At 41.3% G+C, this 27,973-nt stretch overlaps 2 protein-coding genes and 1 non-coding gene across 3 annotated transcripts; 2 read left to right on the plus strand and 1 right to left on the minus strand.

Moving 5' to 3' along the window:
- The first annotated feature begins 310 nt into the window (after positions 1-310).
- On the plus strand, positions 311-7,163 carry LOC149071005 (uncharacterized). The gene is made up of 2 exons (XM_089248849.1): positions 311-616; positions 5,086-7,163. The coding sequence occupies exon 2, from the start codon at positions 5,092-5,094 to the stop codon at positions 5,629-5,631; it is 540 nt and encodes a 179-aa protein (XP_089104975.1). The 5' UTR covers positions 311-616; positions 5,086-5,091; the 3' UTR covers positions 5,632-7,163.
- Positions 7,164-8,651: 1,488 nt separating this feature from the next.
- On the minus strand, positions 8,652-18,343 carry LOC149071006 (adult-specific rigid cuticular protein 15.7-like). The gene is made up of 4 exons (XM_089248529.1): positions 18,187-18,343; positions 13,049-13,153; positions 10,673-11,053; positions 8,652-8,865 (listed from the first exon to the last, which is right to left on the minus strand). Exons 1-3 carry the CDS (start codon positions 18,196-18,198, stop codon positions 10,679-10,681), a joined length of 492 nt encoding a protein of 163 aa, XP_089104655.1. The 5' UTR covers positions 18,199-18,343; the 3' UTR covers positions 8,652-8,865; positions 10,673-10,678.
- A 7,702-nt stretch (positions 18,344-26,045) lies between these two features.
- Positions 26,046-26,208, plus strand: LOC149071007 (U1 spliceosomal RNA). The gene has a single exon (XR_016195014.1). It is a non-coding gene; the product is annotated as a U1 spliceosomal RNA (small nuclear RNA).
- The last annotated feature ends 1,765 nt before the right edge of the window (positions 26,209-27,973 follow it).

Consider the following 27,973-nt stretch of genomic DNA (forward strand, 5'->3'; position numbering starts at 1 on the left):
CGACAGCGCTTTACGTCGGGTGTAATTGGCCGACTGCTTCTGGAGGAGTCAAATGCGTCGTGCGCCGCGGTTTTGCCGATATTCTCTTCACTCTTGTGCGTCTTCTTTCTCTTCCCTTCAAAGGAAAGCTGAAAGGGTTACTTATAGCTCAGTGTCATAACCCGAACATTTGAAATTTACAGTTCTTACAAAAAATAAACATCATCGTGCTAGCTTTTTAACATTTTGACACCATATTTTGCAGCAACAACAGTCAAAATTTCAGTATTGTGGCGAAATGACCAGAGTATTAAAATTTGACTAAACTTACATGTTGAGAATGTTTGTTTACATTCGTCATACATGTATGTATGTATGGTATTAATCGTTTTTGTGGAGAGAAGCATTATTTGGTTTTTGTATAATGAGCTTCAGTTCATTATTAATGATGTCGACCATCAATGTTATGATTATAGTTGAATAATTCCACACATCCTTGGGTTTGATCATTATGTCTTCACGTGCTTTGTTCCCAAATTTCATGTTGATTCCCTAATTGGATCTGAGCATATATTTCGCATTGATGTATTTACAGACTTCCTAGAGATTTCGCCAGTTAGCAATTACATTGATCTAAGTAGGTATATGTATATTCCTTTTAAAAATTACCTTTTGTATATTATTAAATAATCCTTTTTCGATTAGCACCATTCCCAGGCATGGAGGAAAGAATAACAGGAGGTGACATCAGGAACGAAAATTGAAGCCGTTGTGGCAACCCTATGGGCTGACGAGTAAGCCCAAACAAACTGCTCTTTTCCCTATACTTAACATGTGTTTTGCCGGATCGAATTCTCTTAAAATATTAATAACTAAATAAATTTAAGCACCATGACTGTTTAATGCGTCTTCAGGTAATCTACATGATCCCATAAAGGGGAAAAATAAAATCTTATCCTTATATAAGTGGTTGTTATATTTTTAATTTATTTTTGAAAAAGGGGAAGATCCCTTTTCACTCTCGACTCGTCATAAGTTTTTAGTTCAGTGCTTCAATTTATTTTAAAAATTTGATGCATCACATTAATGTCTATGGGAATATGATTAATTAAAATTATATGAAGCTCCAATAAAATGCAATTTTCATAATTTTTTTCTTTTAACTGTTTATCTTGCTTTTTTGTTTCGTTCATCATTATCATAGATCCGGGACATTTCGAAAGTGTTTCAGGCCCGTGGGCGCTCGTCTTAAGCTTTACATGAGGAACTTTGATTTCTGAATCAGTTCTGAGGTGCTCGAGCACCTTCTGACAGGGCCGTAGCTAGGATTTTTGCCACCCGGGGCAAACACCATTTTGCCGCCCCCGTGCCTTAAAGTACTGGAAGTGCTCGAACGTCGTCCGCCACTGTGTATTTATGGTTTTGCTGCCTGTAGGCTATACAAATTTCGCCACCCTTCTTCCGTTCCACTCTCATATTCTTGAATACGTATTACTGGAAATATATGCCGCCCATCTGAACTTTCCGCTATGTAAATAGATGTATTGAGAAAAAAATATTAAAAAATAAAAAACTTTTTTTACGAGCCGTGATAAGTCATCTCTCTGGCCTATAGTATTTAGAAAAATAGTCTGGGCTGTTTTTTTTTTTTCTCTTCATTTTGTACCAATTACTTTGCTTTCAAAGTGGTATGTGTACGAAAATTTGACAAAAACGTTTCGAATTGAATTTGAAATCTAAAATTGTGTCTGTGTTAGAGTTTTTGCCTGGAATGGAGAAATACTTCTACAATATTTTAATATAAACATCTGAAAGGCATTATATATGCTAATGTTTTGCGTATATAATGTTTTTCGCAAAAAAGAGTCCGATTTTTTTCAAACACCGCTTGTTCAAGTGTCTTTAAACATTGTATTTCTCTCAGCACTGAGGTATTACATACTTTGGCATAATATTTTTAAAATTAAAATGCCGAGAAGGAATTTCGGGGCACAAGATATGGGTAAATTTTGTTTATTTTTGTAAAAGGTTCCATGTTGTTGAAGTTAATATTCGAAAACAAATAACAACTAAAATTGTAAAAGCTCTCGTTCAATTGTGTAAATATATCCAAAGAATTTGAGGGAAAAAAATCGAGTTCCTAAAGTGAATAGTAAATTTTTTAATGATTTTTAAAAACGGGGATGTTTTTCATAGGAAAGCATGGGAAGCCACGGTTTGTTTGGGCTTACTTGGTCCCTTTAATAAAGCGATCACTGGCTTCATCTGGCAACCCAGATTCCCCATGCTTTCTCAACGGAGGCGCTGGTCGCGTCACCTCCTGTTATTCTTTCCTCCATGATTCCCAGGACCCTGGATAAAGAAGGCTACTAATCAAAGACTTTGCTTCCTTCCCCCCCCCCCCCATTATGAATGGGAAATTGAGAAAACTTACACAAAGTAAAACTGCTCGCGCTTACTAAACCTCTAATTTAAGCGTCCATGAAAAGCAGTTAAATGGCGGTTAAATTTCAGCAATGCTTAGCAATTTTAGCAGTATGAAACATGCTTTTATAAAATTATTTCAACTGTGTTTATCAATATTATTGACACTTGACTCTCCCCTTAGTTTTAGGTTTTGTATTTGCAACTCAAGTAATGAGTATAAGTAGCATGTTCATAGGCGGAGATGGACTTGAAAGGCTAGGGGACAGTCCCGCAGATGATTTAACGGTGGGAAGAGAGGGCATATTGATGATGATGTAAAGCATTTATGCTCAACATATGGCCCAAGCTGTGACCTCGTACCTAAATTTGTAAATATAAACTAAGCTGCACTTTCTCAAATCACTTGAGTGACCTACAGTACATTTGCGGATTATTCAAGTGGCCTGTAGTGTTGTTCCAGATCACTCAAGTGACTTGTGGCACATTTTCACACTAGTGCTTAGAAATCCTGAGATCTTTATTCTTTTGCACATTACCAGCCAATCAGAGTCAAACAACTGTGACGTCATAGAAACGTCACAGTGGACAGTGAGGCTACTATAACATTTGATCCATTTGGCACCACCATATTTCGTGGTGACATTTAATAATGGATATACTAAATTCTACTCTAATCCGGCATCCACAGTTGGTACAGTGGGAGGCTCATGAGACACACAAAACAAAGGTTGTGAGTTCAATTCTATTTTTATCATCTTTACCATCTTCGTTTGAAAAATTTAATTTCTTATTACATTTAATTTCTTTTAACCATTGCACAGAATAAATGTGATTTATTATATTATAATTCACCACCAATTGTCAGATGCATGGGAATGAGGAGGGTGGTTGTTCCCAAACAACGAACGTGGCCAGACAGGAGAATGGGAGCCACCCCATATAATAAGTTATCGTTTATTGAATCACTAAAAAATACTTTCATTTTTTTCTCAGATTTAATCCAAATGTGGTTCAGTTGTATTGAGTTGACAATAATAACGGCTCGCGAAGCAAATGCCTAGCCCTGCATTGATTCATAGGGTGCCAACCCATTCCTTTGTTATTGGTTCATAATGAAAATATATTCATTAGGAAACGAAACATAGAACTTGCATTGCCGCAAGTCGCTGTATTGTATGTCATTATTATTATACATCATTGTTATTATGATTGTTATATTATAGTATTATTAAATTATATGTCGTAATATTATCGTGTGAGCAACGAGACATCATGACAAAAGAAAAGTGAAATTGTCAATAGACCCTGGTGTTTAGTGATAAGTTGCCAAACATATCAGCCGGATTTTTTGCAAGAAATTGCCTCCTGTCATATTACGCATACAGTGATGTTCCCATGATGTCATAGGGCCTAGTGGTTCGATTCTGACTGGCTGATAATATGCTCAAATATAAAAAGTATACAATTTCTAAGTGCTAATAATTTTCACTTCAATTAAGTGGTCCGCAACACATTTACAGATTGCTCGAGTGATCTGCAGCAGATTTAAAAATCACTCAAAGACACCTGGGGCAGATTCTAGATCTCAAGTGTCCAGCAGCAAAGTTACAGATCAATTAAGTGACGTGCGGTATAGTTCCACATCACTTAAACGGCCTGTACATTCTCCGATTACTTACATGGTTCACTGCACATATCTAGATTACTTAAATGGCTTGCAGCACATTCTAAGATCACTCAGATTGACCCATGGCGCATTTACAGATCAAGTTGCCTTCAATGCATTACAGATAACTCAAGTAATTGGGGACCATAGGCGGAGATAGATGTGAAAGTCTGGAGGGTGTGACACAATGATAATTTTTGGGGGGGGGGGGGCACGATGATGATGTTAATTGTATATATACGCATATACAATAGTAGGCTTCACTATTGATGCTGGGGAGGGAGGAAGCAATGCCCCCCATATCTCCACCCATGCCTGGGACGCATATACAGGTCACTTATATGCACAATGATGATCACGAGGATGTAGAAGCTGTGGGGGGGGGGGGCAGGATGATGATGTAAAAAGGTTGGTGGGGGAGAGCACAATGATTATGATGTAAAGGCTGGAGGGAGGTATATTGATGATAACGTAAATTCATATGTGTGCATATACAATGGGCTTCGACTCTGATGTCTCCGCCCAAGAACATATATAATAATTATAAACAATTAAAATGGATCATACAGCTTTGCTTGGCATGGAAAATAATTAACATTGTTTAGTGCAGGAAAACTTATCATGTCTTCGTTTCAAACTCCTGTTCTCTCTTGCTTGATTCTAGACACTCTTCTTGGTATTCACATTCACTTCTCGGTTGACACTCTTCAAGATTTCTTGGTACTCTTCCATTATAACCATACGTTACCACACATTTTTGATGCTGAATCGGTGCATTTTGGTTTGTTTCTTTTCTCTTGCCTTGTTTAAGAAAAATTAATGGCACAAAAGAAAATATTCAGCACTAAACTTGAGGCGTAAATTCAAAGAAAATTCATCAAGACTAAAAAGGTGCCAAGTGATGTGGTTTTGATGGAAGAGCACTGATTTCTTGTATATTGTCGAAATTAATGTTTTATGTCTTATTTTGAATGTTATAAACATTGATTTTATTTATTTATTTTTGCTATTAGGAGAATATGTACAGGGGAAATTACTTGCATCCTTATAAATGTGACATATGCTGGAAAGAGTGCAGCGGGAAATCTGATTTGCTGCGCCATGAGATGATTCATTACGGAGTCAAGCCGTTCGTTTGCAAGATCTGCTTCAGAACATACACAGAAGAGAACAAATTGAGAGATCACAAGAAGTCCCATGACAATGACGGTAGACGCAGGTGTGATTTATGCTTCAGACCTTTCGCAGCACGTTCCGAACTTATTCAACACAGATCTGAATATCACAATGTAGAAACGGAAGCTGAAGAAAACAGTGATGATGACGATGAAGCAGAAGAAAACAGTGATGATGATGATGATAGTTGCATAGACAATGTTACGAATGAGAACAAATGCGGTTATTGTTGTAGGGTGTTTCATTCTTTTCCTGAACTAGTTTTGCATATGAACGAGCATGCCATCGATAGCCATACTGAACCCAGTGCAATATATAAAGACTCCTCTTCTCGTATAAGATTCAATAAAACACGAAAAGTAAAAGCTGGAATACAGTCTTAGCGGCAGCTTGTCATAAGTATCTGAGTATTGTGTTTGTTTGTGTCGCTGAAAGCTATTTCCAACGAAATATCTTTGATTGAACATAGTTCAGATTTAAGTTATCCGGTTGGTTTTTTTTCAAATTGAACTATCTTTTATGAACCAGTTGCTAACTACGAAACGTTATACATGTTTATTTTTAGATTTTATACATCGCGTCACGTGCATGTTTGTATATGTTATGGTAAATGTGATAAATCTGATTATTATGCATCATCATAGACCGTTTTGGTAAGTTCAATAAATTTCACTTAATTTATCACTTTTACCAGTGATTATGCATAATACTTGAGCCTTTTTTTTCCTAAATTTGATAAATACCAAAAAATTATCACTTTTATTGGCGATTATGTATAATACTCAAGTGTTGTTGATACATCATACACATGGTAAATCTACTAAATTCATCATATTTGTCAATTATTACGCATAATCGCCATTTTGTATTGGTAAATTGGTTCCATTGCCATGATAAGATTTATTATTATTTAGATGTCCGTACTTGTGATTCCAGATAGTGTGGACCAGATATAATGAACTGTCGGTTTAACACATTTTCCAGGACATCCCGAAATAACTCTTGTACTGAACCTCTGTTTGATGAATTCTAAAATCAAACCTCAATAACACAAACTTTTATTTAACTAATTTTACAATCGTAGCTGATATAATAAACTCCTATTTGACAAATTTTTATTCCTGAACTCATGACTTTAATCGTTTAATCATGGAATTCATTAAATAGCGGTTCATTATATAGAGGACTTGGGTATATTTATCAAACATACTTCTTTACCCCACACCAATTCTGGTTATATCGCCATACGGCAACTTCCTACCAATAGAGCTGTGTGGGAAATGAAGGTGCCATCTATCGGTAGATGCTCCAAGCTCGGTAGGTAAAGAACTTGTTTTCTATGTTCTTCTCTCAGATCAAACCTGTTGACTCAGACAGTAACCTTCATGGTGGATGATGAACATCTTGCCACTACACCATTCGGGCGCAGTATCAAACATACTAGACTCATTTGGGAATTTTTTTTTACCATATTTATCAAATTCACCAATTACTCTAGGGTATTATGCATAATCACTAGTATTCAAGTATTAATAAAATTTGCCTGGTACTAGTGGTTTCTTTGGTAACAATAACCAGACGTACATTTAATGATTTTGAGGCCGGAATTACACTATAAAAGTTCTTTTATAAAATTTGAAAAATTCAACCAATACGATTATCGGTTGCATTTGCTTGAATGTAACCTATGAGCTTTATTGGTTGGATTTTTCCAGTTTTATACAAGGAATTTTATAAAACTTTTATAGTGTAATTCCGGCCTAAAGCACAAGATGCAAAACTTTTTCTACATTGATACCCGTTGACATTTCTAGTCAGGTGTAATTTATGTGGTGTGTGTGTGCACCCAATTAAAAATGACCGTATAGCGATCCTGTATTATCTGTTGTAAGATTAAAGTCTGTGTATATTTTAGATTAACATCTCGGTTTTTCAAATAACATTCAAACTCATTTCTACAATTAATTTTAGTTACAGTAGAGTCTCAATAATCCGAAATGAACAGGGTTGAGACTACCTCGGATTTCTGAAAACTTGAAATATCTGTGAATTAATAGAAAACAACTTTTAAAGTGGGGGGGGGGGGGGCTATTTTGATTCTTCACTTAATTCATAACATAGTTGCCATAAACTCTGCATGATGGAGATTGATAGGGGCTCCAGTCCTGGGGACCTGGTTTGAATGTTATTATTTCTGATTTGTTTTTTTTCTCCAGCAGGGAAACTGCTCACTTTGGTAAAGTATACGGGGAAAATCCCCCCCACCTTCCCTATATACTTTGAGATCTACAGTTGAAAAGAATTCCCATTATATGGGCATTGCAGGGATCCAGGTTCAAACAGGTGTGGATCCAGGATAATGTGTTAGGAGAGGGCGAATTGTGTATTTTATTGGTCAGATAAATGTTCCCATATTATTTGGTTATTGAGAGAGGTGATAGGTTTTTTCTCCCATTGGATCTATGCCTGAGCGAAGGCCATGGGCGGAGATATACCTTTGACTGATCTAATGTATATATGAATTGACATCATCATCATTGTGCCCCCCAGCAATAATGACATTGACCCCTCCAGACTTCCAAGTCAATCTCCGCCTATGTCAAAGGCAGACAGCTTCAGCTGTGAATGAAACAAAGACATCTTCAGCTGCAATTGGAGTGAAGGCAGGTGGATCCATAGCGATGCGTTGGAGAAGCGACGTATTGTGAAGGTGCTTTGGATCATCCTACATTTTAAACGTTCAAATTTAAAACAGCTCCAATTTGTCTCTCCACAGAGCATAAACAAGTGCACAACATTTAGAACTCGGGCATAATACAAAACATTCAAAATAACCAGCCACATCTAAATTCGGAAGACAGATGGCTGAACACATAAAGAAGCATTCCTCAGAAACAAACTTCACATTAGGGGTACAGAACGCATACACTACACGTTCCGATATGCCCCAATTCCTCAGGAATGTCTATGAGATGCACGTGTGGTTTAGCAATAGTAGCTCAAAGGAGCTAATTCCAAATGGATACTCATTTATATTTTAAAGAGATTTAATCCAGTGGTCATTGTGTTCAAGGCCATCTTAGTATAAGGGTCCATCACAGGCAACATCCAGGACCCTTGTAATGTTGAGATTTGGTACTAGTTTTTGAGAGGGGGTATGTTAATTAATAGCAGGTACGTCCAGCCAGGTAAGGGCCCCTGTGCAGGGCCATCTTAAGAGCATCATGGGCCCCTGGGCCAAGTAGTTTTTCTGAGGCCCCACCTGGCGAATTGTCGAAAATTTAAACCGGTTCTTGTTTTTGTGAGGCCCATGCATTAAGATGTCACTGAACCCACGGGCACTGTTAAAATGGCCCTAGCATTCATCAAGACACGTTGAACAATAAAAATGCAGACAAAGAAATAAATGAGAAATGATTTTTATTGCTGTTATTTGTATTTGGTATAAATCACACAAAACTTCAGCAACGAGAGAATAAATAGGAAATGTGTAATCAAAGAGATTATGTAGGTTTGGATAATCCATGGTAAGGTGTGTGTCAGGTACATTGTGCTATTCATGATGGAGGTATGGCAGTGACTCCAAATTTATCAAATGGTCTAATAAGTGATGATATCTGTAAGAGGAAAAAAAGAATATTATTCTTAACAAATGTTATGTTATAACAATAAGATATGTAAATTGAGCTCAATGTGAATGCTTCAATCGTGTGTATTCACACATCAAGGCTTGCCTTGATTTGTGAACACACAAGATTATAGTGAATGGGGGGGGGGGGCATAATAATCTTTCAATTGACACCAATAATAACAGACTGCTGAGTGAGAAGGAAGCATGATGGATTATTTCGTCGAAGGAATGGTCATGATGCGTTTTAAGCTCTCTGGGGGGGGGGGGGGGTCACAGTAAGCACTGCAAGGATCTGTATCCTCGTTGGGCAGGTATACATTCTACATCGCCCGTTCTCCTTCATAGATTGTATTGTGTGGGTGTCCGGGACACTCGCCTTCTAGTCGCCAACCTTTGGCTAGCCGTAAGATGTCTATAGTCCTCCTTAAGACGAGAATGGTATGTCATGTGCAAGGTTGTAGTGAAGGGGGCTCTGGTTCCCCCTCCGAAATGGGGAAAAAATATGGCCATGTCTATTATTCTAACACTTTGGTTACCCCCCCCCCCCGAAATGCAGTGATTTCCCTCCGAACGAAATTTCTGGCTACGGTCCTGGTCACGGCATCTGACGATTTCATAACGTTTTTCAAATGAAGCCGTCACAGAAACCGATTTGGTAACAGCGCATTGAATCTTGCTCGCTTGGCATCCTCAGCGCTATTTTGGCACCCATCTACTTCGCTAACTATACGCAGCTCCGTCTATCGCTGTAGTGGCAAGCTAGCCCGGTAATTTCGTCCCCATTGTACTTCTGGAGAGGCTTCTGCCACAACTGTGGAACATAATTGCATTCATGCAAGTGTTAATGCGCGTTATGTGCTCAGAGCTTCCCCTTAAGGGTGTGTGTGTAACAGGTGCTGTCGCATCGGGCCCTGCACGTACGATAACCGAAGTGAAACAACACACATAATTAAATACATTTTTCGTGTATTAAACAAAGCGTCAGCTTCAACGGATTCGATTCTGGAATTTCCATCAATTCTGGAATTGTTTCATTAATTCTGAATTACCGTCATTTCTGGGGTTTCTCTCCCCCCCCCCCTGATTAATAAGGAATTTTCGTTGGTGAATAGATATATTCTGAACCTTTGGGTGCCAATTTCCCTTCCCCCCTAAAAATATATAAAATTGGGGCTAAGGAGCCCCAAAATTATTTTCGAACCGAGCTCCGCGTCTGATAAAGGTGTCTGCCTGTGCTGCCATTGGCATACGCAAAGGGGGGTTTTGGGGTTCTAACCCTCGAGCCGAGGTTATAGTGTTATTTTGCAGGAAAAAACGTAAACCCCAATTGAGAAGAAAAAAAAATTGAATCCCCCCGAGAAAATTCTGCGTACGCCTATGTGGACGAAGCATGGCCCTAGGCCAGAATTTTCACGGGGGCCCCCCCCTATAGTGTTAAAAAACAAAGTGACGAAATCGTCCTGCTACCCCCAATCTAGAGCCCTGTCAGCCGTACTCTTGGGGGGGGGGAAGCATGAGACCAAGTCTGAGTAATAAGAACCTCCGAAAAATTCTAGGCTCGATCCTCTTTTCAAGAGGCGTTTCGAACCTGTTTCTTGTAGATGCATTCGCGGGATTGCCAAAAAACATCTTGATCGGAGCCACAATCTCTGTATAGGGAGCTGTTGGCTCAGGTGCCCAGATGCGGGATCAGAAAGGTAACAAATCCACGCTTTGACCACTCCTTCAGCATTACACGGGTGCAAAAATGCGTGCTTGGTCCCCGCTGTCCGAATGATTTAAAGATTTCTTACCTTTTCTTAATAGACGAATCCGTGTCCAAGACCGTAGCCGAGCCCCAACCCGTAATGGTTGATGGCGACTGGATGTGCCAGAGCAGCTACTGGAGCGGCGTGGTGATGAGCCAAATCGACAGGGGGAACCGGGGCAGCGTATGGAGAAGCGATGAAAGATGCAGCCGGTGCGGACAGGGCAGTACCAGGCTCGTTGGTGTTCACGGTGGCACGGAAGCCCAGCTTGTCGGCGACGTAGTCCACCCTCCTGGCCCTGCCGTCGGTGTCGGTCAGAGTGTAGGCCCCTTTCTTGTTGCCGAAAGCGTCTCCGACTTCGGAGCGGCTGTTGGTGGCACCTTTGCCGTCGGCGATACCGTAACTAAAGGCATAGTTTCCTAGACCCTAAAAAAAGAAAATATATAACCCTATATCTACTCTATAATATAAAATCACAAACTCGAAAAGGGCCTGTTGCTAAGCAACCGAGTGACGGAAGTGGGTGAAGTTTTTGAGTGACGGAAATCTGTTACGTTTTTGTGTTACGGAAGTCGGTTACGATTTTGGGTCAAGTATTCGTTTAACTCTAGCACATACTGGGACCCATCGGGACCATGTTATGTGCATGAGTACCGAGAGGCTCCCATATCCTACAGCAGGGCCCTTAGGCTGGAATTTAGAGGGCGAGCCCCCAAACCAGCTTTTCAGGGCCCCTTTGTGGTTAATTTATAGTGTGAAAAATCAAAAAGTGATAAGAATCGTTCTGGTCCTGTCAGCCCTGTCCTTGGGGGGGGGGGGTCATGCCGAGAGGTACGTATATGTATAATATACATATCACAACAGTGCTCCAAACACACAGGGTCGGGGTACCCGGGGGGGGGGGATTGTACGTATAACTTCATGGGAAAGTTAATAGTTTTCATTTCCAGGGGCCCTTGATGGATCTCATTGTTTTCTTGCTGCTTTAATGTTGAAAAATTTGCGATAGCGGAAGCACAAGATATATCCAGTCTGGGGGCTCCAAAAAATTTGCGAATTCGGTCACGGGTAGTTGAGTGGGTGGTCCTGGATTTTATTCGTTGGTAAAACGAATACAAATGAAAATGTTTCGCGGCAATCGCAGCGGGGGAATGACCGACAAGCTTCCAAGTCGGGGCCCCATGTTTACAGGTTTCATTTTGGGGGCCCTGGGTGAATCTCATTCTTTTCTGTTGTAGAATTTGCAACAGCGGATGCCCGAGATAAAGACAGTCTGGGGCCCCACTAAAAGTATGCGAATTGGTGTCCCGGGTAATAGGTTGGGGGCCCTGGATTTTATTCGTTGGTAAAACGAATACAAATGAAAATTTTTCATGGCACTGGCAGTGGGGGATGACCGACAAGCTTCCAAGTCGGGGGCCCCATGTTTACAGGTTTCATTTTGGGGCTCTGGATGAATCTGATTCTTTTTGTTTTTTAACATTATACAATTTGCAACAGCTGAAGACCGAGATAAATCCAGTCTGGATTCCCCACTAAAAATCTGCGTATTGTGTTCCCGCTACTGGATGTGGGGCCCTGGATTTTATTCGTTGCAAAATTGAAAAAAATGAAACATTTTCCTGGCCCCTTACAGGGGTGTGTCCGACAAGCTTCCAGGTCAGTGCTCCATGGGAATGTTGATAGGTTCTAATTCGGGGCCCCCTGGATGTATCTCATTGATTTTTGTTGTTTAACATTGTAAAATTTGCAACACATCGGTAGCCCGAGATATTCCCAGTGTGGGCCCCACTAAAATTCAGCGAATTGAATCTGGGGCCCCAGTTTCCTGGGGGTGCTTGATGCATCTCATTTGTTTTTTGTTGCTTTATCATTATTTTTATTAAAATTCGCTTCTTCAGTAAGCTGGTGCTTTCACACGTCTCTTTCCATAGCACGCTGATGAAGTGGGACGAAATAAACAAGATATGTTGTGAAGAGAAGTTGGGGGGGGGGGTTGGCCGCCAATGGCGGAAGGGGGGGGGCAGAGCCCCCCTAGTATACATATATATTCGAAATTAGAGATAGTGGATTTCTATGACTGTCATCCATTACAGCTGGGGTTCTTGACCTTAGCCGCCACCCGAAATAAGCAACAATATCAGCTTCGTGACCCGTGAGACCGTTTTTCGAAATTGAGTGAAACCAGTGACGCAGTAAGTGCATTTGTAACAAGACTGTAAAAGGATTTGTATGAAGCTCCTGCGAATCAAGTTTGGATCGTGACCCATAGCTGAAGAATCCATGGCTGTAAGTGAATTTTTACGACCCGACTCGGAAGTCCCCGCGACCCAATTTTGGGTTGCAATCCCTTTGGTTAAAAATATAACCCCTGCACTTCAATATAAAGAATTTGATTGAACAATGACTGGAACCACTTACGTCTTGTTGGCGAGTCGTGATACTTGAACCGGTGTGGATACCACCATGGAGCAGGACAGGGTTCGAGTGTGCGACCACGACAGCAGCGCAAAGTACGAAGAAAACCTGCAATGGAAAAGAAAATTAATTAAATTCCAAATCAAATTATAACCTGTAGGACAGCGGTTCTCGGAATTTTACCACCCGAGGCTCCCCTCAACCCAGTCAATGGTAATCCACCGCTTCCCGGAATAGTTAAAAAAAAATCACTTCAATGCACTGAACAGGTACACATCAATATCACCAGCTCCCCGCGACGCACACTTTGAGAACCACTGCTGTAGGCGGGGCCATCTTAAGAGCATCATGGGCCGCCGGGCCAAGTGGTTTTTCTGAGGCCCCACCTGGCCAATTGTCAATTATAATCAATTATAATCCCTAGTTAACCAAAGACATAAGCCACTACCCAAACGTAAAGATAAATAACACAGGTCTGCGATGAAAAAGCTTTCTTAAAAGTAATTAGTGTTTTTTTTATAGTTCTTTGGATTACAATTACTGAAAAAAGTAATCTATATATATAAAATTGATTTTCTGTCTGTCTGTGTGTGTGTGTTCTCTATACAAATCTACAATTTTAGATCGATCGTCGCCAAATTTTGCATATATACCAAATGGGACCCGACTTGAACGATGGGCTACTTTAAAATTTCGTCAGCCCAGGGCAAATGCCCCAAATGGGCAAAAAACTGTCCGGCAACAATGGATTTCGGGCCTCAACAATCACTTTCCGAACGTTTACTTTGGTTACCGTGGTTCCCTAGCAATGCGTTTCAGACGTGTATATGCCTTTACAACGGTTTGTCACTTCTTTAATCCTGTTAGTATATGTATAATAGTTTATGCCTTTATAATGGTTTGCCACATTTTAAGTATACTCTCAGTAATGAGGCTTTTTGAATAGACGTCATAATCATCATCAGCATCGCTTTGAGAGTCAGGAAAAGGGTGATCCTCATAGAAATCAGTGCTAAAATTGTCGATTTTACTGTAGAAATGCGGAAATTAGTGGGATTTTCCGCCCCATCAATAATTTTAAAAATTGTATTGAATTCTCGATTTTTGAAATATTTAGTTCGCTTAGAGATATACGAAGCCCAGGAGATTAAATACGAAGTAATTAGCCAAACCTATACTTTTGAGCTGGATATTCGAGCAATATCATTGATTTCATTTATATCTTCTCAAGTATGAAAATTAATGTCTCCATATTGTCTCTTTTGATATTTATTTTCATAAATTCATGTGGGTTAGGATATTTTAAAATTAGTTATGAGCCCGTGAAAAGTGCATCGAAGAAATTCCACAGCTTCAATTAAGCATTTTTGAAAGCTGAAGCAGGCAGATGGAGAACTTAAAGTTCGGGGGGAGGGATCGAAATACCTAGCACCCCTTAAAAAAGAAAAATATATATATTCGTTTCTATGTTTCTTTAAATCTAGATTTGTTTATTTCATGAAGTCGCGCAGGAAGTCGCCATATTGGTTAACTTAGACACGGTTTGCATGTCCCTCAAAGAAAGAGGGAGATATCACGTGATCCAAAAAAAGCCTCATTGAAGAAAACCCGGACAACGCCGGGTATTATAGCTAGTTATATATATAAATGATTCCATCTCGTCTAGTTTTTGAGATAAAGTGCACATGAAATGGTAATACACAAGCAGCGTACACAAATCATACTGAAACTGTGCGTCATGAATAAATATAGTAAATCATTATCGAAGATATTTATTTCATTGATTTCAGAACCCCTACCTATCTCTCATTATAATGACGGAACTAGGATATAAATGAGAAGTTATTTATGAGGTGAATAAAAATCCCACACAATATTTTGGATTTGAGTTATTTCCCCCATAATATGAGATCGTTTTGTGAAAAAAAATGGATTTTGTTTTTAGAATCAACACTGAAAATAACATACAAATCAGTCAACAAAACCGAAAAGGGTTTCAAAAAGTAGTTTTTTATAAACCCTGGGTGCAATCTGTCTCTAGCCAAAAGCCGCTCAAAAAGTACAAAAGCAGAACACACTCTCTGACCCAGCCATCATCCTCTACCCTCGGGCTAGAACACCCCGTGGCAAGAGAATACCCGTTCACTGCATTTAGGGCAGTATTCGCCGACATGGTTTAAACTGTAGTCACAATTTTTGGATGAGAGATCGACACGGATTGGTTAAATTCAGGTTTTTAACCAATCTATGTTTATCTCTTATCCAAAAATTGTGACTATAGTTTAAACCATAGTTTCCCAACCTTTTTTGTCCCCCACATCGCCCCCATCTTCAGAAATTTTTTTTCTCCCATCGCCCCCAACGCAATCTAACCCGTAGAATCCTATGTTATACTCGTAGCTACTACCTCTGGAACATTCCATCGATCCCCAGGGGGCGTTAACGCCCACGTTGGGAATCACTGGCTTAAATCATGTCGCCCTTAGTGGCCTAACTAGCCATTCCTGTGCCCTGTGAAAGAATTTGGATTTAGGCTAGTATGGGCCCCCTTCAAAGTGGGCCCTATGCGGGTGCACCTGTTGCACCTGCCTAGTTACGGGACTGATTATATTATCAAATTGATTTTAAACTGAATTCCGAAGTAATTCGGGTCGGTTTGACCGCGAGAGAGAGATGGACCTCCCTGTCGTAAACGTTCCAGCCAAGAAGTGTGTCACGTCCCTAAATTTCGAACACTGACAGAGATGCTATCTTCTAATTCAAGGGTGCTCAACCTATTGGGGAGTGCGGGGCCACTTAAGTAATATGTAAATGTGCCACCGATACTTAAGCGATGTGGAACTGTACCGCGGGTCACTCAAGTGATCAAGGAATGTGCCACTTGGTTCATTTTTACAAAATTAGGTTTGAGGAGATCACGGATTACATCGCATGACTCCGAAAGCCACATTTGACTCGCGGGCCATGGGTTGAGCATTTACGTACTAACATAAGTGAATAAAAATAATAATCCATTGGAACGGAATCCCGTCGAAATATGGATACGGAACCAGACAGAAGAAAGAATGTTAATGGTTTGATGGGCAGTCGCCAAGTGAAAAATACAACAGAGAGATTGTGATTACGTACTTCGCGAAAGGCTTTGGCAGAAGAAGCCAAGACAAATCGCCAAAATAAAGGGGGGGGGGGAATTCACCTATGATCAACAGAAATTAGTCCTTATAAAAAAATGCTCTCATGTGTGACAAGTACATTATATATAATATAGTTACAGATCGAACAGAGCACGACCAGGATTTGTCACTAACGCAATTTAAGCTCAGTCACCCAAGCGCAATACCAGAATAATATAATTTATAAGTTATGTAAATTACCTTCATCCTACATAATACAGATTATGAATCGAAGTAAGGTTCGTTGGAAAAAAACGGTACATTTTTATTGAAAAAAAGCTCGGCAAAATACGGGAATATAAACTGAAGAGCCAAAAAAACTTTTACAGGCATGCGTATGCAAATAAAGAGATATGGAGCCAATCAGAGTACGACGCTGCGGTCGGCAACGCCTATATAACACAACAAGTGTCTGGCATAGTTGTTAGATCGATTACTGCTGCTACAATGGCAGGTTATCGAGATTCAAGTGAGTTTGAACGTACGCACGAGAGATGGGACATAGCATCTCCGAGGTAGCGATGAAATTTGGATTTTCACGTACGACCATTTCACGAGTGTACCGTGAATATCGGGAATCCGGTAAAAAATTAAATCTACGACATCGCTGCGGTCGGAAAATTATAATGCAAGAACGGGACTGACGAGAATCATTAAACGTGACAGACGTGCAACCCTTCCGCAAATTGCTGCAAATTTCAATGCTGGGCCATCAACAAGTGTCAGCGTACGAACCATTCAACGAAACATCATCGATATGGGCTTTCGGAGCCGAAGGCCCACTCGTGTACCCTTGATGACTGCACGACACAAAGCTTTACGCCTCGCCTGGGCCCGACAACACCGACATTGGACTGTTGAGGACTGGAAACACGTTGCCTGGTCTGACGAGTCTCGGTTCCAATTGCTTCGAGCTGATGGACGTGTACGGATATGGAGACAACCTCATGAATCCATGGACCCTACATGTCAAAGGGGGACTGTTCAAGCTGGTGGAGGCTCTGTGATGGTATGGGGGCGTGTGCAGTTGGCGTGATCTGGGACCCCTGATACGTCTAGATACGACTCTGACAGGTACGTAAGCATCCTGTCTGATCACCTGCACCCATTCATGTCCATTGTGCATTCCGACGGACTTGGAGAGTTTCAGCAGGACAATGCGACACCCCACACGTCCAGAATTGCTACAAAGTGGCTCCAGGAACACTCTTCTGACTTTAGACACTTCCGCTGGCCACCTAAATCCCCAGACATGAACATTATTGAACATATCTGGGATGCGTTGCAACGCGCTGTTCAGAAGAGATCTCCACCCCCTCTTACTCCTACGGATTTATGGACAGCCCTGCAGGATTCATGGTGTCAATTACCTCCAGCACTACTTCAGACATTAGTCGATTCCATGCCACGTCGTGTTGCGGCACTTCTGCGTGCTCGCGGGGGCCCTACACGATATTAGGAAGGTTCACCAGTTTCTTTGGCTCTTCAGTGTATATATTGCCTCTATTTTGAAAAGCTCTAATTCTAGAATTTGGGAAACGACATCAAAAACCAGACAAGAAATATGCCGTTCTATCCGAGTTCGTTGCGTTTTCATCGACGTTATAAAGCGGAGGTTCGTAATTATTCTTTCTCCACGGGAATCAGCCCGGACCGTCAATTATCGAGACGTTAAAAAACTGTATTTAAGGAGACCGAGTGGTCACCTAGCTCGTATGTCACAAGCCGCAAAGCAGGCACCAAATCTGGTTGACCCTTGGGCCGGTATGCCGAAAGTACTTCGAACCTGTCGGTGCTCTTCTTTAGTAAATTTTGATTTACTAATTAATTTTCTTTGGGGGTGCTCGGATATCCACGGCATTCCTCGCGACCGTCATCGATGAACTGACGAGACGGAAAATAAATCCATACAGAGAGCAGTTATAAAAGGCAGACATATTGCGAAGAAAAATGAGAGAACTTTCTTACCTTGGCGGACATTTTCTTGTGAGATGAACGAGGGTTTTTCGCTCGATGCTTTTCCGAACGACGAGGGGACCCTTTTATACGTGGGCACTGCCTGGGAAGAAAATTTCAAGGACCATCGCGCGTTGTCCACATAACAGACAATTAAAACACGTAATGAGAGAGTAGCTTAATTGATGAGAGGAAGCAGAAATAAGCCGTCGCGCGTTGTGAATGTAAATTATTGAATAAGAAAATGTCTTCGGGGCGAGACTCCACCCTGTCGTACTTGAATGAACTGTTGTTATTGTTGTTTCACCTCGTTTTGGGCGGAAATGGGTTTATTTTAGCAATTTTGTGGAAGACGGTGGAATTCCTTCGCGGTGTTTGGCCTCTAAGAGATTCGCATCCTCTCCTGACAGTGTATTTGTTTTTTTTTACATACATTTTTCATAAATTCTGCATAATCGCGTGCGCGTAACTCTCTCTCTCTTCCTAACTTTCGGTTTTAAGGAGTATCCTACCTTCTAACGTGGTGAAAAACTATGCTCTAGTACAGTGTTTCCCAAAGTGGGCAATATCGCCCCCCTCCCGAAGGGTGATGGAAGGGTCTGGGAGGGGGGCAGTGCCGTCTTAAAACATGGACTCACCCGGGCCTAAAGCGAAGAGGGGCTCATAAAAATGAGATCTGGGTGAAATTTTGTAAATTTGTTTGGTAGGGCCTCAGAAAAATCAATTGGCCCGGGGGCCCATGATACTCTTAAAACGGCTCTGCCGGTGGGTGCGGTAGAAGCTCGAGGTTTAGTACAGGATTCCTATGGGTTGATTCGAGTTGAAGGGGAGGGTGATGAGATGAAAAAATTTTGAAGAAGTGGGGGGGGGGGGCGATGGAACGAAAAGTTTGGGAAATTATGCTCTGGTACAAAAGTGCTCAACCTTTAGGAGAGTTCGGCCACTTCACTCGTTCGAAAACGTGTCGCGAGCCACTTTATTGATTCGAAAACGTGTCGTGGGGCCAATTTATGTGTTTGGAAACGTGTCGCGGGCCACTTGAGTGATCTGAAACAGCACCGCAGGTCATGTAAGTTATCTGTGAATGTGCCGCGGGCTGCCTAAATGATCTGAAACTGTGCCGCAGTTCACTTAAGTGATCTGTAAATACGTCGCGGGTCACTTGAGTGACTTCTTAATGAGTCATATGCTGCTTTGAGTTATCTGGAACTGTGCCGCGGGTAATTTGAGTGATGTGAAACTGCACCACGGGCCGTTTGAGCGCTCTGTAACTGTATATTCAAGTGATACTTAAGTGATCTATAACTTGCACGGGTCACTCAAGTGATTTGTAGATCTGCAGATGTAAATGTGTCGTGGGTCACGTGAGTAATCTGTAAATGTGCCGTGGCCATTAAAGTGCTCTGGAATTAGAACATGGGTCACCGAAATGATCTAATTACCTCAAATATCTGCGAACACGCCGCTAGCCGATTGAGTTGTGCCGAAAGTGTCGGTATGCGTACCTAACACTCTGAGATCGGCTCGTATTCACTCCCCCAAGTTGGAAACCCCAGAAAACCAACTTCAGCCGACCACCGCTGTGTTGGTGGTGGGATTCGAGCCCGGGTCCTCGCGATGCGAGTCCGTCACTATGACCAGTCTACCAATTTTCAATCCACTGCTGGATGCCGGTCTCCTCTAAATTTTAGAGTGATTATACATGTAACTAACTGATTATATACAGGGTGATTATAATTAAAGTTCCCGTGTGTACTCTGAGTAATTTTTATCAAAAACTGCTTATCCGAATACAGCCAAATTTTCAGGATATCTTCATGAGACCATGGGAGAATGGGAGAGAGATTTATGCAGTAAAAAAAAACAGCTCAATTTTTGACCACCAGGTGAATAAGTGGCGCTTTTTTTAATTGAATTTTCCCCTTTTCCATTGTCCATATAGCGTATATAAAAAGTTTCAATGGAATACGTCCACCAAAACGGGTGCTACATAGGACTGAGTAGTTTCAGTATACTGACACTACTCAGACCTGTGCAGCATGGCCGTCTTAAGAGCGTCATGGGCTCCCGAGCCAATTGATTTTTCTGAGGCCCTACCTGGAAAATTCTCGAAAATTTCAATTAGTTTCCATTTTTGTGAGGCCCCTCTTCTCTCGAGGCCCCCGGGCCGTGCCCGGGTGGGCCCATGCGTTAAGACGGCACTGCTGTGCAGCTCCCGTCAATATACTGATACTACTTAGACCGAGTTCTGATGGAGGTATTCCATCGGAACTTGGTACATACGGTGTATGGACCATGGGAAAAAATGAAAATTTTATAAAAAGTGCCACTTATTTACCTTTTCCTCTCAAACCGAGCACAACTCCAGTCTATCGCCACGGGCAATTTACTACCGATTGAGTTGTGCCGACGTATGTGTGTGTGCAGGTACCTAATATAGCGCGCATCTAGTGTCGTGTCTTGAATTTCAGTGCTGCCATCTATGAGTGAAGTGTAACGATTGAATATTCGTACCGTTGTAAACCTGCTGCTCTCTGTGGAGAGACTTTCTAACGGGGAGATCGGCTCGCGTTCGCGCCTCGAAGTTGGAAATCATAGAAAACCAGCTTCAGCCGATCAACCACCACAGCGGCCAATTACTCGCCTGGTGGTCAAAAATTGAACTAGTTTTTTTATTCCATATATCTCTCTCCCCATGGTCTCAGTAAGATATGCTGAAAATTTGGCTGTATTCTCGGATAAGTAGAAAAACTACTCAGAGTGCATACGGGAACTTTGATTATAATTACCGCGTATACATATATTTCTTTCATTTCCATGACCGCGGCTGCACCTGTCATACATCCGTAAGGCACACTGGCTGTGTGCCCTGTGTTCTTGAAGAATCTGCAGCAAGACCTTGTGAAGTGCATCAATTAATATATTCAATAATTCGGAAAGGAAGAGGAAACGATTCTCTTTCGGGAAGAAAGAAATAGCAAATTATACGCACAAACACCTTCAGTACACACGAGGCTTTTTTAACATATTATTTCGCAACAGAATGCATAATAAATTGTGTACATCAACGTTAATTAACAGGAAATGGCTACTACATACAGTCTCTTTCTTGACTCTCCAAGCCGGTCAATCAAGTTCGAGTCGAGGTAAATCGATATCCTTTTCAACTGATCGAAATTGCGTGATGAAAATGCGATCGATTCTGCACGGCGTCTATTATACAGGGGTGCATAGCAAACAGGGGGATATGACATTTTACTGCCAAACCGGTGTTCCAAGAGGTATGCACTTCCAATTAGAAAAAGTTTCCAAATAAGGTGTAGTAGGGCAGTGGCTCTCGACCTTTGGAAGCCCGCTGGCCCGGTAAATATCTTTTGCGTAAGTGAAAGGCCAGGTCAATACATACAACTAACGAGAAATTAATGGGAAGAATGAAACTGCGAATCACTCACGGCCCGGTGTGACTAGTTAGGGCTCGGTACTGGGCCGCGGCTCGGCGGTTGAGAATCACTGTAGTAGGGAATACCCCTTGGGGTAGTTGTCACATTTTTTTGCATTTCAATCAATTTCGGGTATGTAAATCAAACCAGTTCGAATGTTTGCTATATCAAGTTTGAACATTCGGCGTGTACGATAGCTTTTTTCCCGGATGCAAAATAATCACACTCTTTGAAGTTTTTCAAAATTTCTTTTTCGAGTGTGACAACCAACCCCATATACGGGCCAAGTTGTCGCAGACCACGGGGTTACGTCGTCACGCAACATTAATTAGGTATTCACTCATTATAAAATATTGAAAATGGTAGAAATACGTATGCGTTATAAAAACTGGATCACGAATTCTCTTGTTCAGCTCTATTTTATTGCCAGTCTGCCCACCACAGTCACCTGGCAGTCCAGTGGTTAGGGAGCTAGCTAGCTTCTGACTGTGCTGGCCTGGGCCCGAATCCCGGTTCGGACATGGATGTCTACTAACACACTAGCAAATTCCCTGGATAGATCGTAAAGATCTTTTGGGAATACGTGAGTATATAATTAAAAAAAAATTGGGTAAAAAGCTGAAATAATTGATTACTTTTAGGTTTATATCGATATCTTTTACGTATTTCACTTCTCTTGCTTGTTGCACTCGGTAATTATGAATGTTGATGACGTAATTATACTGTAATTTGTTTGTGAATTTTACTTATGGTGACTTTTGAACAGTGATTTTGGCTATTGTGCTAAGCGTTGCCATTTGTGCACAGTGGCATCTTAGCAAATAGTGTGTGGGTGGGAGAGGTTGCAACGGGTCCCATACCACACAGAGTGAAATAAAAGCCTCCAAATTATTGAGAATTTTTATTTATACACATACGCAACATTTCAAATAAACAGATCCAAGGGGAAAAAAAAACAAAAAAACAGCTGCAGGCCCCGTGGCCCCCAGACCCACTCCCGGAATCAACGCTGAGGGCATATATCAGAATATTCGCTAAAATTGTAATTTCTCAGCCTACATTGAAATAAAGTTGATAATAGTGTTATACTTTCATTTTTCATACGTAGTGAAAATAAATCAACAAAGTTAAGCGAAATTAACATACTGTAATTCCCTTCGTGGTAGGCTGACCATACGTACCGTATTTTCCGGGACAGTCCCGGTTTCTTTGTTTTCCTGGCCATCCCGACTTTTTTTGCAAAAGTGTCCCGGTTTTTCCCGTTTTTTACATGACTCCTACTTGGATTTTTATTCTTCATTGAAGTCAAAGATTGAAATTATTTTTCATCGCATAAATTTTTTTTTGATAATTACAACTACAAATAAGAACAATAATTTGTCTTGTTAAACGTTTTATTTCGTGAAATTCATTTTAATCCACTGCAGTTTGCAGTAACGCTTCGTTTCCCGCCATTGCGATTTTTCCGTAATTTCTGCAATATTTGGCGACTTTGTACTATTTTGGCGTTCTTGGTGATAATTGACGATGTCCCGTATTTCCCCGTATTTGGAATTCCAATTTCCCGTATTTCTCTCAAGGAAATATGGTCAGCCTACTTAGGGGTAAGTTTCCACATGAGATAACCAACCCCAGATCCACATATCTACAAAATTTAATCCAACAACGATTTTTTTTCTTGATAAGGAAGTTTGTGGGGTGTCGAGCTATCGAGGTTCTACTGTAGTTACTATTTGAAACTACTATTTGGTGAAAAAATGGATTCAAAATCTGAATCGACAGGTCCATCTCAACAACATCAAAGCGACGTCTTTGAGTCCCCTACTCTGCTTGAAAATAGTTGCCTGTGAATTTACATCAGTCTTTTAAACCACACATGCTCAACCTATGGCATGCATTTTGCAGCGTCCGTGAAATGTGAAAGTGGCAGTTAAAGGGTGGATTCAGCATCCCTTTAGTCCAGCGCCCGGGGCACCAGATCCTCCTGCCCCCCACCCTCTAGTTGCGGCCCTTGGGGGGGGGGGGGATCTTGGTTGAAGCAGTAACTGAAACCTTCCTCAACTAAGATCAAAGAAGTGTTACTTGGTCAGTGAATCATGGCCCCTAACATCCAGTAATGGGGGCTTCCTTAGGCTGGTGTCTTTGGTGTGCCCTTAGACCAGACTTTTTAAGGACCTCTCGAAAGTGAAGTAATATAGTGTGAAAAAAAAAAGAATCGTCCCCTGGGTTGGGGTCCCGTAAGTTCTACCCTTGTGAAGGGAGGAGGGAAGGGGCATGCAGGGAATGCATACTGTTTAAGCCGCAACTAGAAACAAAAATTTACTCTCTCACCCGGGTTAAGTATCAACTTTGGCGCCCATTCTCCATTACTTTGTCTTGGTCCAGCGACAGGGACACCAGATCTTCCTGCCCTCTTCTGGTTGGGGCCCTGCCCTCTTCTTCCATATTATGGAGACAGGAGGGTGGCCTGAGCAAATGTCGAACTTGGTTATGCAAAAATTAGGCCCCAGTCCTCGTATGTTCATATTTATAATACCCGGTGATCCGATTCGTAGATAGAAGTACGAAGTGGAGCAGAGCAGTGGTTCTCAACCTTCGAAGCTCGCGGCCCGATTGACTTTTTTTTTGTAAGTGGAAGGCCTGGTCACACAAAAACGATTAATGGGTAAAAATGTAAGGTTGAATCACTAACGGCCCAGTGTGTTTGATATCTAAGCCCGACGGTTTTGGCTGAAGGTGTAAGAATCGGAACCTGAGGACTCATCATGGGTGGAGATACGCCCGTACCCCCGCGTCAAAAGAGGAGCCAACTGACTTAATGTATATGCGTATGTATGAATTGACATCATCATCATCATCATCATGCGCCCCCCCCCCCCCAGACTTTCACGTCTATCTGCGCCTATGGGATTCGTGTTGCTAGAGTCGCCCCGATCACTTCCGAAACAAAAAGAATGGCCAGGACTGAGCCTATTATCACATGGCCCCCACATCGTAGATCCGGGTCCCTGGGCCGATGGAGGGGGGGGGGCCCTATACAGTGAATTTATAGTGTGTGTGGAAAAAAAAAGAGATTTGTCTCGGACCCCCGGGCTGTAGCCCAGTCAGACCTACTCTTTTAGGAGCTCGCTCGTGACTGAACCATCCCGCCTCCAAAAATCCACGAACTCTTGTCTTTTTCGTTGCACTACTGATTTCAGGGCCGTCTTAACGTCTCACGTTTTAGCGGTCTGAACCGGGACCCAGACATTTTTGGGGACCACTTGAGAATTTGCAATTGAACGAAGAACAACACGACTCGAGAATTGATGAAAAATCATTCTAAAACTAATGAGAAAATAATCCTAAAACTAATGAGAAAATAATCCTAAAATTAATGAAAAATTACCCTAAAATTAACTAGACAATCTCAGAATGAATAAAAATTCAGAATTCATGAGGGTACAGTGAGCTTTCACAGAGAGACGGATAATTTCAGAATTATTACAAAAGTTCAGAATTTACTTATTTGAGTATAACAACTACAGCAAATTCAAATCATGAATTCACGAAAATTACATATTTATAAAAGAAATAATTACAGAATACAGTGGAAGCTTTAGTTTATTTGGGACCCCTCTATTTGATTCGACTTCCCTGGTGCGTTTTTAATTTAAAAATAGAACTAAGTTGATCATGTTCATTCATGGCCCCCATAAGGGTGGGGCTGCCAGGGCTCTAGCCCTGGGGGCCCGGGACGATTCTGATATTTTTTTGCTTTTTCACGCTATAAATCAACTATAGAAGTGTCCGTGAAAAGTATGACCGGGGCCCGCGAAAGATCCCAGCCCGGTAGCCCTGGTCCAGGATTCTGGGTCGCGGCTGAGAAAAGCTAAGAATCCCTGATCGCTGACATGATTCGGAAAACAAACCTTTTCGATTCTCTCTCTCCCGACGAAAATTTCTCTTCAGAAATGATAACGTTCGCAGAGTATGAATTGTGTGTGTGCATTTTTTACTATTACTTAGGTTGAATAAATGTGTGAAACATCGGAGGGAAAAAAAACCGATCTTTATGTTTAAAATGTTATGGCCAATGTCGTAAACCTAGCTACATAGCGAGTTGCTCAATGCACTTGTATTGGCAGGCATGATACAGTATAAAAAATATTAGAGAGGGAAAAACAAGCGATTGTGGAAATTACCAGCTGACGTAGTGCAGTGCCATCTATCGACTAAAAGGTTCTAAGATAAAGAAGTTTCATAAGATTTAAAGCATACCAAAGTACTGATTTTATGATTTTAATCATCTTTTTTTTTCAAATTTGATAGAATTATATATAATCATGATATAAAAAAATTAAAAAACTGCATTTGAATTATTAAAATTTTAGCGGTTAATTGTTTTAATAAGTACTTTCTGACAGGAGTATCGCTTATCCGTGGTTGAGCATACTTACTTGGTGCTGAGATAGCCTTGATCAAGAAGGGGGCATCTCTGGACTGAGGCCGGAACCATTGCACTCCGGTCGGCTGAGGTCTACCGCTTTCGCTAATTGCGATTGCTGGGGCACGTAATTTTTGGTAGCTGGGACTGCGTCCGCGCTGTCCCTGCATTATATTTCAAGTAGAAATTTCTTCCCAATAATGATGACTTCATATGGAACTGCTGAGGAAAAAGAAAACCTCAGCAAATTTGTCTTCTCACTCGCGGCCCGGTATGAATGATATCAGGGCCGGACGGTTGAGAAACACTGCACTACAGTAATTCCCTAGCAATTTGATCATTTGGTTCTTATTTGAATGACTAATGATATCTCTCTGGAAAAGATGAAAACTGATTCGTAATTCCCAGGCGCAAGAGATTAATATATCAATAATTCAATTGGCATGTGGGATGGCCAAAGGTTGGGAAAAAGAAAATAAATAAAAATGGTTTCATATATATATACTCAAGGTTTTTAGAGTATTAGCAAGCACGCGCTTCAGAATGAAACTCGCTTTGACGTCACTCGATTCATCACGTGATCTAGTCGAACGGGAGCATAATGTAAAAAATTGCTGGTTTCTACTGAAGATATTTTGTACAAGTACACGGTAATAGATAATTCTCTGTGGCGCCTTAGCCAAAAGGGGTGGATCAAGTATGAAGTCGCTTCACTTTTCTTCGGCGTTTTACATCTGATTGTTGACACATGCCGGGCTGTGGATAAAAGCGAAGAATTAATTCGTGTTGTGTTTAACTTTTGTCGTGGGCGTTCCTACTGAGGCGTGTGCGTGTTATTCCCACAATTTTCTACCAAGCACCTACTACTCACGTTATTTGCGCTATGGATCAGTGGCTAAAAACTGGATCTGTGTGGAAGCGGAAGTTGACTGAAACACCGAAATGAAATTCCGTACACCTGTAAACGTGAAAACATATTTTGAATCTTCCAAAAGTGATTCTGCCAAAGCTAACGAGAAACCTCTTACTGCATCAGCTATCGTATTGCGAGACGAGTGAAAAATCACACTATTGGTGAAAAGATGCATGTTTATAGAGGAAAGACCAGAGAAAGAGATGTTTCAACCATAACACTTCACTCATAGTTAGAAAAACTGGGGGCAGATGACAGCACTACATATAACAAGCATTACACAGAAACAAACTTTACGTCAGGTTGCACTACACGTACACGCACATTCCCGCATGTACCGATTCGTTGGGGGTTCCGCGGGGGGATGCATGTGTGGTGTAGCAGTAGTAGGTAGGGCCTCCAAAAAATGGCTCGGGGATCCATGATGTTCTTAAGTCAGCCACCTCGTTGGGCAATTTGCCTGTTGTATTTGTATAAAGTGCTCTTATAATGAGTTTAATACCTCTGTCAAATAATACACGGTGTCTCGAAGAATACAGGGCATGCCAGACGATGTTGAGAGCACAGTCATAAGTTACGTCAAAGGTTGTGGATTTTTTTTCTATCCAAATCGACGAAAGTACTGACGTTTTGCGCAATATTCTGTGTGCTACTTGTAATTGCTAAGTACTTGGAAGAGAACTCGAAGTAAAGATTTCTATTTGTCACCCATTGAAGGGGTCGTACGACTGTTAAAGACTTATTTGAAGCAATTAATCATTATTTCGTTGACAAAAAAGAATTCAGTGGTCAAAATGCATTGGGCTCACTACAGATGGAAGAAGATCCACGGAAGGTTGCTACTCAGGCTGTCGTGCACACGTGGCAGAAGTCGCTCACAAAATGAAATGGACTCACTGCACAGACAGATCCCTGCATCGAAACCGTTGCCTCTAAATTTGTGAAACGTTCTTGATGAAGCGGTCAAGGTTGTCAACTTTGTCACGGTGAAGGTGAATTCTACTAACCAACTCCAGGTTG

The sequence above is a fragment of the Pholcus phalangioides genome, unplaced genomic scaffold (assembly GCF_987345545.1).
Source record: "Pholcus phalangioides strain wild (caught in Gottingen) unplaced genomic scaffold, Ppha-v1.0 ptg000020l_1, whole genome shotgun sequence".
Lineage (NCBI taxonomy): Eukaryota > Metazoa > Arthropoda > Arachnida > Araneae > Pholcidae > Pholcus > Pholcus phalangioides.